At 48.9% G+C, this 11,747-nt stretch overlaps 1 protein-coding gene across 1 annotated transcript in view; it reads right to left on the bottom strand.

Moving 5' to 3' along the window:
* Positions 1–2,201: 2,201 nt before the first annotated feature.
* Positions 2,202–11,747, bottom strand: part of LOC122389474 (protein croquemort-like) — a 69,106-nt gene continuing 59,560 nt past the window's right edge. The window contains exons 8-10 of the mRNA XM_043381578.1: positions 6,487–6,635; positions 6,091–6,164; positions 2,202–4,001 (exon numbers count right to left, since the gene is read on the bottom strand). Coding sequence (XP_043237513.1) covers positions 3,725–4,001; positions 6,091–6,164; positions 6,487–6,635 — 500 coding nt within the window. The 3' untranslated portion in view covers positions 2,202–3,724. The remainder of the gene's footprint in view (positions 4,002–6,090; positions 6,165–6,486; positions 6,636–11,747) is intronic.

Below are 11,747 nucleotides of genomic sequence, written 5' to 3'. Positions count from 1 at the left end.
ATTCTTTACATGCAACACCCATGGGGCTAATTTTAAAATGTCAAAATCAAAGGGGGCACGGTGCCCCGGTGCCCTCCCCGTTCCGCCGCCTATGGCTCTCGCAGATTTCTGATTCCGATCGCTGAGAGACTGGCCGAGCTTGCCGCTGGGCTTGCCTCTGGCGCTGCGCTTGCCGGCGGGACGGGAGTGGTCATCCGGCTCGGGGTCGGCGCGTTTGTGATTCTCGGTGAGTGGTTCGCTGCACATGCTAACCAATTTGCCGCCCCTCAGAAGATCTGTGAGCCTCACAGCGGGCCACCGCACACAGCCGCTATCTGGGTTCAGAAGTGGCCAATACCCTAATTTTCGACAAATTTTAAAGCGTGATGTTCTCACATTTTCTGGTCGTGAATTGATCAGACTGTATAAAATATCATCCAGAAAAAATATTACTCATTCTGGCACAGATTGGTGGGCTCCCAAAGTACACCGTTTTGTTTTGCTCCGTGAGACCGAACTTGTGCTGCGATTTTCATGTAAATGTTGACGAGTCTCCTGTCATATTCTTTGCTTGAACATGGGTAAGTAAGATATCAGCTGAAAGGGGAAAATGTGCGGAATCCATTGGTAACAAAAGTGCATCTAAAAAACTTCCCACTCAGTTATTGTAAGCTAATTGTTGCACACTTGCACAAAGCAGAAGGGCTTGAGGATTTCAATATTTACATAGGCCTACCAAAAAACGCACAGCGTGCTTCACATCGAGACAACGTCCATAACATATACCGTACAATTGTTATTCATTTGCTGAAAAAATTAGGTCGGCATCACACTGCCGGCAAAAGTTATTGCAGTTTTAGTGACGCTAGGTCGCCGCCCGGCCGACCCCGATCAGGTCGGCCGGGCGGCGGCCGTGCAGCTGACGTCCGTACGGTTCGGCATCTGACCAATCAGCTGCGAGAGAGGAGCGCGGTCCGTGTAATCGCTCCCGGCAGTTGCTTGTGCTGAGGGGTGCTCGACGCTCGTGTCGATTGCATTTGTTGGTTGTCGATTGTCGATTGACTTGTGGGTATACTTTCTGGTGACCAATAAATGTACGTCGTCTTAACTGAATGTAGTCTGATCAAATTCAATAAAGCAAAAAGACATCCAGCCAACAGAACATCGTAAGAATGTCCGATATGGTTGATAACATTCAGAGTTTTGGGGAGCAGCCATCGACCAGAATGAACCTTATTGGCTTTTACATGTAACATTTGCATTGCTTTTGGAAAGTTTCAGTGAGATATCTTCAGAAATGGCAATGTTATCGGCTTTTGCATTTTACCGTAGTCGGTTAATCACAATTTTCGATATTGCAAAGGCAATTTCAGTACGTTCTTGACATCGAAAACCAAAACGAGTAGCATCATCGTGTTCCAGAGCTCAAATTGCATCCGATGCACATCTTTTTTGTTGAGAATGTTCAACTTCAAAATTTGGCCTTTTGACCTCGCCGTGACCTGACCTCCATTTGTCGAATGGAAATAGTTTCGAATCGGACGACCCAGATGACATCATTTTTAGATGCTTTTGCCGAAATGGACCATTAAAGATGTGTCGCATGACCTTAAAAATGTATACATTTCCTTCAATGACCTTTTCAATGACCTTTTGTCACCCATGACCTTTCCATGACCTTTTGTGACAAAGTTAGGTTTCGTTTGTCAGCTATTCCTATCAGAAGCCGTTTGAACTTTTAGTATTGAACGAGTAGTTTCGAAGACAGCAGGGAAGCTATGCAGAATCCCCTCCCGAGTCACCCACGTTATGGGATATACCCGTCATCCGCGGATTACAAGCAAAAATATTTTTTTACGGCAATGATGTATCAGCATGGATGCTTATCCGTTCCCATATGTGACCTTACGGTTGACTTCACATACAATAAAAATTGCTTGGCAAAATGTCAACTGGTTAACGAGTTATCGCATTTTGGCCACTTCCGAACTCAAATAGCGGCTGTGTGCACCGTAGCCCTCCTGAGGTAACCGCGTACATTTTAGTCCGGCGAAGGCACAAAGCAAGGCACAGGGGCGGCGTGGATCCATTGTTGTTTACCATGATCGGAGGCCTATGGGAACACCTACCGAGTGCGGTTCTCAGTTTTCGGCATTTGTTGGATTTATACATGCGCATAATATATCCCTGTTATTGGCTATCCGCTTTTTGGAATATAGCTCGGTCATTTGGTTGTAAATATTTATTGTTGGTACCTTCTGTTGAGTAGAATACGCATATAAACACATTCACCCGTTCGCTTATGATTGTCATGTAACATCGCCAAGTGCAATATGTACACCAGCCAGTCACGTGACTTGCACATAGGGTATGGATAGGGGCTTCTCTGACCCTCGCGGATCATTCCAATGAAGCCAACGACGTCGGAAATATACCCAGTCTCTCCGTAAACGGACCTCGGCTTTGACCGCTGGAACCCGCGAGAGGGTCGCAGGTCACCGCACGTAGACACTAGACAGCACGCAGAGCCTCATGCGCCACTTGACGCAGGGGCGGATCCAGAAAATCTCCAAGGGAGGGGCCATTAGAAACCAGGAGGCCCCCCCATAATCCCACCTGTTGGAGGCCCCATCTTCCCACTTGTTGGGGCCCCCCCAAAAAAACTGCATCTATTGAGCTTATCTAGCTGTTCAGGCAACATCTCAACATCTGTGCAGGCTTGGAGGCCCTCTGTGCAGGTTAGGAGGCCCTGTAAAAGTGGTCATCTCTGTGAGTATAAGAGACCTCCAAGTTATGAAAAGCTTTACCAATCTTCTAACAAAGAAGTCTTCTCAGCTAGTCTTCTAAGAAATAACTAAGTGGGTAGGTTAAAAAAAAACTCATCGGATTTCGGCCACTTTATTTTCAGGAGGCCCCCTTTTCAGCTTTTTAACTTTTTAACTTTTTATTTCATTTTTGAAAAAAATCGGCCAAGGGGGGGGCCATGGCCCCCATGGCCCCCCCCCCCTTGTATCCGCGCCTGACTTGACGACTGTTCCCGATCGGCGACACACCCAGATCCCCGGTTAGTGACCAGTTGACCCAATAGGGGTCACTGCTGACCATCAGCCTCCTCCGGGCGCTCGCCCTAACTGACCTTACTGTTTATCGACCCTCGGTCGTGATCATTCGCGCTCGCCCCAGCTAAGCACATGATCCGAAATGATATGCACGGGAAGCGCCCTCCCCCCGCGGGGCGACGCGGCAAGTCGACCCACTGCACTGTTGCGGTGGGCCTGACTAGATCCCAGAGTCACGCGGCGTTCGTTCACCGAAGCACCAAGAATAGTGCTCAACGCAGTTTGTACTGGCTGTCGGAATGACAGCGACAGTCGCGCGCTGACATAATTAACAGACTAATCAACAACAGGATGCCTGTGACGTCACCCATTCAACACCCCACATCATCACAGCACACGCGTCATCCAACGCACTTTGCTGCAATCTGCTCTAACGATTTCATTACGCGTCTGAGAGTCCGGTTTGAGCGTCGTTCCACTGTCTCACAGCCCAGCGGAACGTGACATTATACCCACATCATCCAGTATGACGTCAGCGTGACGTCGTCACTTTCAGTCAGCACAGTGGTCAGCTAACAGGCAGGCATCCTCGTGGTCCCGGGCGCGCCGGCCGCGGCCGCTCGGCGCCGCTGAGTAGGCGGTCGGCGGGTGACCGGTCATAGGTCGAGGGGTCATCAGGTGACCGGTCATCGGTCGGTGACGGACAGGCTGCTGGTGGTGCTGCTGGCCGTCAGCGGCTCCTCGCCCGGCTGCGGCCGCCGGCTGCGGGCCAGCACGACCAGCACGAGTCCGGCCAGCAGCAGGGCGCCGCCCAGCGCCGCCAGCGTTATGCTGCCGGCCGACATGACGGTCGGCACCGTCTGCACGATGGTGACGAACTGGTCGGCGATGTCGGGCGTCGTGTCGACGGTGTTCTCGAACCACAGCATCGGCAGGTAGACGCTGGAGACGTTGTGCAGCAGACTGACGGAGAGGAGAGACGGGACGGGTGATGTCAGAGCGATGAAATACCTACCGTGGAGACTTCGCTGGAATTGGATCGATATTCGCAGTAAAACAAAATAGCCTGGAGATAAATAACAAGGATACATTTTGCTTCGCCAGAAATATTGTGAACACCGCCTGAATTCGAATAATAAAAGAATTGAACCGGTAGATCGAGTTAGGTATTGAAGGGCGAATCATCTGGCACGGAGTATAAGCGTGACATTTTTTCTTTTGTCTTTTACATGGTTCTATCACCTTAGTCCTTACTCGTAAATTGGGTGTAAACGTCCTTACAAGGACTTGTCCCCGCTGTCAAACGCTCGAGTGCCTCATAAGCCATATAGAACTATTGCCATTCGAGCATCGATACCAGTTGGTTCATAGGTACTCTAATGGGCACGGTGAGTCGATCACTTCTCAGTTCTCATAGACCCTGGTAACAGTTATATCCGGCTAACATACATCGTTTTTTGCAATAGCTGGAAAAGCAAACTCAAAAATCACTATCACACCTTCGATAGTCAGTGAAACTTGAACCTGAGTGCGTCTTTCCCAAGGATGATCATACAGAGGAGCGAGCGCACTACGACAAAAACGGTGATCCTACCGATAAAGGTCATGAATAGCTCTAAAAACAATGTACCTATTTTAGGAAACGTTGAGAGGGAGACTTGCCAGTACCTAGGCGATATATCATTGGTATTATAGGATTTTACAGCGGCATGACTATCAAAAAATGAGACCGCTAAGGAACGGAAATGATGTGGATCTCCCTTTATCTATCTAAAGAACCCGCTTAATTAATAACTGATAATCAATCGATTTCTGAAACGGTATATCCGTTCTGCAAGTGTGCCTAATTAAAAAGAGTGAACGTTCACGGCGATGGAGCAAAATGTTTGATCTAATACAGCATATGACGGGATCATCCACCATGCGTGATTGCATCATGCGATGTTATGCAATGAACCTCGATATTCGTCGTCTTGGAATCCTTGCATCGAATTGTAATTTGTTCTTTGTTTAGAACATAGCACTTAATTGGATGAGTGATGACAATCAATAATTGCTTTGCTTTTTTGACAGAGCCCTGTCTTGAGCTAAAATCCACCTTTTATTGTTTGTGTTTAGGGATCACAATCTTCCTTGCAAGGGCATTACGCATTAATTTAGTTTATTTTAAAGGGACCCTCCCACCTTAACATTAGTTTTGAGTTGAGATAGCCAAGTTTGCGGCCAGGCTCAGAAACCACCATTTATCCTGGTTGCAACCCCCGCAGCTTTATGGTGTTCAAGAAATGTCTTCCCTTTACTTGCAGGGTGGGACCAGCGTGGTCCCTATCTCTTAACCATTACGGGAATCTGATGACGTCATCAGGCTTTCGAACGTCCGTTAAATGTTTGACTAAAACGTTTTGTAGCACGCGGTGGTATATGCTGCTTTGCGCGCAACAAATGCCGCACTTCCAAATAAAGTCGCTAGGAACAGCGGAGATCCCAAAAAGTAAACAAAAGTAAAAGTCTAATATCTTGAAAACCGGTGAATATTTTTTGATGAAATTTGGTAGATATTCGTTTTTGCTCTTTCTGAACCGAGCGACATCACTTTCATGCCAATTCATTAACTTTTTTGAAGGTGGGAGGCAGGGCTGCGGAGTCGGAGTCGGAGTCGGAGTCGGTCGGAGTCGACAGTTGTGACCTGAGTCGGAGTCGGAGTCGGAGTCGATTTTAGAAACTCGAGCCGGAGTCGGAGTCGGAGTCATCGAAAATCTGTCGACTCCGCAGCCCTGCTAGGTCTGCTAGGTCTGCGACTCCGCAGACCTAGCCCTGCTAGGTCTGCGGAGTCGGAGTCGGGAGTTGGAGTCGGTCGGAGTCGACAATTCTGCCCGGAGTCGGAGTCGGAGTCGGAGCTGGTTTTTGAAAGCCGGAGTCGGAGTCGGAGTCGGAGTCGCCGAAAATCCATCGACTCCGCAGCCATGGTGGGAGGGTCCCTTTAACTCTCATGTTATCTCTAACTGTTCAGCATTTTGGTACCCCGACCCATCTAACAGAGCAGCCCACTTACTCAACATCCGAGTTGTTCTTCAGCAGCATGTTGATCTGGAAGCGGGCTCGCACGGCCAGAGGTACCCCGGTCAGCTGTGAACATGCGGCAGTGGACGTCAGATGGGGGGCGGAACTCACCGCAGTTACGGTGACAGAATAGCGGCGGCGCACAACAGATAGAAAACTATGGGACGCTGCATGAACAATATAGAAGTCGCATGATTGTCTGTGGCAAAGGAAGCTCGTGAGATATGACTCGATGACTGCTGACCGGTACCTACAGGAACGACATACCTATACCTACATATGTGGACGAGCCATTATTACTCACTAACTGAGCGTGTAATTATATCCGAACTTCAGCGAAGCTGAACACTTCACTTTGATATCCAATGTTCCGAAACTGTCCACCTACCGGCTCCAGGTCGATATTGAAGTTGTGCAGCGTCTCGTTTGGTTCCTGGCCGACCGTCTGGTCCAGTACCGCCGGATCAGCGTACAACATGTGCGGGAACGACACGAACGCCGGCACTCCGAACCGGCACAGCGTCTCATTCAGCAGACCTGCCGGGAATGTCCGAGGCTCAGTTCGGTACAGGTCACGGTAATGACCTCCCAGTAAGGTATGGTGGCATAGGCGTAGGAACAGGGGGCTGGGGGCCATGGCCCCCCATTTTCGGAGGTGTGGGGGGGCAGCAATGTTAATTGCCCCCCCCACACACACACACACACACACACTTTTTGCTGGCTTTTGTGTTTGTATGAACCTACAACCCGCCACCCTAACTAAGCACCACAACTTGACGGATATCCAGCTTGCCCTTAAATGAAGATTTTCTTTTTGCATGAAGATTTTCTTTTTGTATCTATTCTATACAGGGTTATTTAGCGCAATTTCCTTCACTCAATGAAGGAAACTATATCAGAAGCAAAACTGGGAGTCCTGGTGGCAGCGTTTGTTCTGGTGAGTGCCGCTTTGCAATTTTAACAAATTTCATGTCCTCTGCGGGAAGGACGGCTTTCTTTGACCACACGTCTAATGCCATCGCAAAGGACGGCGACCGCCTCCAGGCCTCTCCTCGACCCCTCTCCTGCATTTATAGGAGGGGGTCCGTCCCTCACCGCGAACTGGTCACGTGACTGGCCTCGCCCCAGGCCCGGCCGACTGATCCAGTGCGCCGTAGGCATGGTCAACGGTCATGTCATGGCTGATTAAATCGCTCCCCACATACAACGCCACATAGCGACTATGCTCACGGTTTGACGGTGTCTTCGTGGCGGGCTGGTTTTGCATCGGGCTATAGTACGGGAAGGTTCGGGTTTGATCCTTATCGGATCTTTCCGTTTTCCACTGACTGTTTGATCTTATATGCACTTTGAATATCATCGACACTCGTTAGCATTCAGTCATCAGTTTTTGGCCAATCATATCAAGATTAGTTAATTACTGAATCATGTGTTTGTTTATCGAAATCTTAAAATTCCCTTTCATGTAGATAGGTCTCATTCATCATCCTGTGTAACTCATCTGACGCTATAACTGGCTTGTGAGTCATTATTGATGCGACCTCGTCAGAACCGATATGCAAACTGAAGAAACAGCTGTTGTGCTGTCAGCTGTGGACTGTGGTGGCTATGCATCCCGCCCTTTCAATTATACGGCAGCATGAATAGCACAGCCATGAACGCGTTCCATTACCCAGAAAGAACTATCAACACGCTCGCTGGCACATAGAAACCGCCGCTGGACCCGCGCTGCCCAGCGCACCGCTAGCCCGGAAGCGGTTGACGAAGCTGACCCCACTGACCTCGCTCTGCGACCCGACTCTCGATCATGCCACAACCGAGAAGCGCTAGCCTCGACGCAAGGGCACCTGGCACCATTAATGCTGTCTACAAGAACGGTGATTGGTTCGCTGCCGAATCACGTGGTTGGGGCATCAGTGGCGTAATCAGGATTTTAGTTACGAATTTCCTCAACAGATGGCTCTGACCGACGAGTTTAACCCTGGCCCGCACATGGGGGTGGGTGATTGCCACCCCCCCCCCCAAGTAATCTTTCTGCTCTGCACTCAACATTTTTAGAGCTAGAAGCCTGATTTTTCGTATAGCGGCTTCTCTATCCTTTCTTGATAACCACTGAAAATTTCAAGTTGCTGTGGTTTTTGGTTTCGGAGATATGACCTTATTTTTCAGGGCAGGTCATGACCCAAATGACCAATTCTCAACATCTTGCGTTGGCTTTGGGCCTTGTGAGCTTTTGCCACCTTGATTTCGGCCTTTTTTGCCAGTATTACCTCCCACCTATCATGGAACATGATGTTCGACAATGTACAGCCTGTCTTAAAAGTACCGCGCAAAGTGACGGTGGATCCATCAAGCCTGACCGATGAAGGACTGCCAAATTTGAGTCACCGAAGCAATGGACATCCTCGTCCATTCCCCAGCTCCATTGGTTCGGTGGCTTTCAAATTATAGCAGGCCCTTCCTCGGTCAGGCTTGATGGATCCACCGTCACTTTGCGCGGTACTTTTAAGACAGACTGTACAGATGTCAAGGTCAGGGTCAAGGTCAACCTAGGTCATCTAAAATAGGTAATTGCGTTTTAGGCAAGCTGAATTTACTTTTCGTGAAGTTCTTTGACTGCATTTTTGGTAAAAAGCTTCTCAGATCATGATTTCATGTAATTGGACACATTAACAATCGGTGCACACATCAGTACCTATACAAACAGACACACACAGACATACAAACGCATACCTATTTTTAGTTTGACCTGACCTGGAAGGTCAATGACTGACCTGAGAAGGTAAAACTGGGTATCATTGGATTCGTCTCTTCCCAAAAAAATCTTTTTGGTCTTTACCGCGAAGCTCTATCTCCAACAGGAACGAAATGGCGTGGGGGTGGCAACCCCCCCCCCCCCCATGTGCGTTCTAGGATGGGAAAATGGCATGTGCGGGCGAGGGTTAAAATACGGAGTGATCAAGAGGTAGACAGCAAAAGACGAGATTGCAGCTGAAAAGATCTCGGCTTTTGGCTACATTCCAAGTTTCATGGCAGCCGGACAAATAGGTCCTAAGATACAGATGCAAACCCTAGCCACGTACGAATGCCGCACATTACTTCAGCGGTGACCTGTACGTGCATGGTATAGGTATAGATAGCGCGCAACTACCCTACATAAATGACCGTGAATCGATCACGGATCAACTCAGCGACTGCTGCATGAGATCTCTAAAAAGCCACTAAATAAGCTTCTAATAACCGTTACTTGAGCGGACCCCCCCCCCCCCCCTTCACTACACACACACTTTCGAAAACGTTCCTACGCCTATGTATGGCCTACAATTGATGGGATAATTTAGTGTTATCTGCTACCTACAAAGGGGAACGAAAGTATGAGAGATTTCCCAGCCCTGAGAAACACATGGCTGGAGGCGGGCCGCCACATTTCACGTCCCTCAGCGCCGAGCGGTCGGCGGCCGGCCACCACAGCTGTCGTAGAGAAACCTAGTTGACAGCTCATAAACACACGAAAACAGAAGGGAACATGGTTTGATTGCTAACAATCGGTATCGGCGCGTCTGATGTCCTGCAGCTCTGTTTCGGGTCACAATGTCGTTCGGTCACTACACATGTGCCAGCGAAGTTCTCAGGTCATGTGACTGAGGGAGTCGGCGTCCTATTTGTTCTCGCAGTTGGGTGCGTGCCGGTTTTCTGGTAAACAGCGAGTCGATGTTTGCTGGATTATGTGCATATTGCCTTTGGTCGGTGCCGACACAATAGAGGGTGGTGATTTCTTTGAGCTTGGCCGATAAAACATTAGCTTATATCTCCCTATGTTTTGTGTTCTCAGTTCGGCTTTGTCAACAGCGAAACGATAGCAAAGTATCATCACTGTTTTATTTGAGACACGAGCTTGTGCGATTTTCTTAGTCAATAAATAATGTATCACTGTATGTAGTCACTAAAAATGTATAGGAGAATCTCTGAATAAAATTTAGATCGTTTCCTTCTGCTACGGTAATAAACTGTTGAAAACTAGGTACGGCTGATAAACCTTAACCCTCGCCGGCACAGGCCATTTTGAGTCCTTCGACGGCACAAGGGGGGGGGGGGTTGGTACGACCCCCCCTCGCGTTTGGCCCCTGATTGAGCTAGAGCTTCGCGGAAAAAACGAGCGTGTTGCCCGTCACGAGACGAAGCCGATGATACCCAATTTTAAGGTCCTAGGTCATCGGGTGACCTTCCAGGTCAGTTCAATGACCCGAAAACCGGGAAAATCGGGACCTGTTAGAAAGTCGTAAAGTGTGGCTGCTATGTGGTTTTTCGGGGTGCTGATCACGAATATTGTGTTAGTTTTGATCAGAGATGATGTCTTTAAGCATTTAGACCAGGTCGGTTCAGGTCAGGTCAGGTCAACCGGTAGGGGTTGTGACGGGTATTCGTAATACGTGTCAACCGCCTCGGACAGCTTCGTAACATGTTACGAAGGCACCAAAACTACTTCGTAAATGTTCAAATGGTTACTAAATTCGAATTCAGCTCCAAAAACTAGCCTAGAAACATGTAAAACTCGAAAAAGTGAACCAAGGTCACCCGAGGTCACCAAAGGTCAATGACCTGACCTGACCTTCAGGTGACCTTGACACCCACCCTAATGCATGGGAGCAACATCAAATCACATGTTTGAACATTTGAAACCACGAAAAGCTTGCAAACGCGCGTCTAATGCGAGCCGACAAGCGCCGAACCGCGATTTCGGCCAAACATGGTCACAGAAAAGAGGTCACAGGTCAAAGGTCATTGGGGTCAGGGTCATGAAATTTTCAGGGTAGGTGTAAAATTGATCAATGCGAGGGTACTGAAAGTTTCGTCGCGATCGGCCGCTTTTTACGCGAGTTATTCGCGAAAAACCTTAGGGGGGGTTGCATCAACCCCCCCCCCCCCCTGTGCCGGCGAGGGTTAATTCTCGCATGTGTGCGGCGTTTGCCAGCTTCTAATGTGTAGGGGGGGGGGGTCGGTTGGACCCCCTTGCCGTTTGGCTCCTGATCAAGCTAGAGCTTCGCGGAAACAACGAGCGTGTTTCCCGTGACGAGAGGAAGCCAATGATACCCAATTTTAAGGGCCTGGGTCATTGGTTGACCTTCCAGGTCAGGTCAATGGCCCAAAAGTCGGGAAAATCGGGACCTGTTAAAAAGTCGTAAAGTGTGGCTGCTTAGAGGTTTTTCGGGGTGCTGATAACGAAAATCGTGTTGGTTTTGATCATAGATGATGTCTTGAAGCATTTAGACCAGGTCGGGTCAGGTCAGGTCAGGTCAACCAGTAGGCATCGTGACGGGTATTCGTAGTAGGCGTCAACCGCCTCTGACAGCTTCGTAACATGTTACGAAGTCACCAAAACTACTTCGTAAATGTTCAAATGGTTAGTAAATTCGAATTCAGCTCCAAAAGCTTCTAGAAACATGTAAAACTAGAAAAAGTGAACCGAGGTTACCACAGGTCAATGACCTGACCTGACCTTCAGGTGACCTTGACACCCACCCTAATGCATGGGAGCAGGATCAAATCACATGCTTGAACGTTTGAAACCACGAAAAGCTTGCAAACGCGCGGCTAATGCGAGCCGACATACGCGGAATCGCGATTCCGGCCAAACATTGTCTCGGAGAA

The sequence above is a fragment of the Amphibalanus amphitrite genome, unplaced genomic scaffold, assembly GCF_019059575.1.
Source record: "Amphibalanus amphitrite isolate SeventyFive unplaced genomic scaffold, NRLGWU_Aamphi_draft 000359F_arrow, whole genome shotgun sequence".
Taxonomy (NCBI): domain Eukaryota; kingdom Metazoa; phylum Arthropoda; class Thecostraca; order Balanomorpha; family Balanidae; genus Amphibalanus; species Amphibalanus amphitrite.
This window is presented reverse-complemented; position numbering and strand designations above follow the sequence as displayed.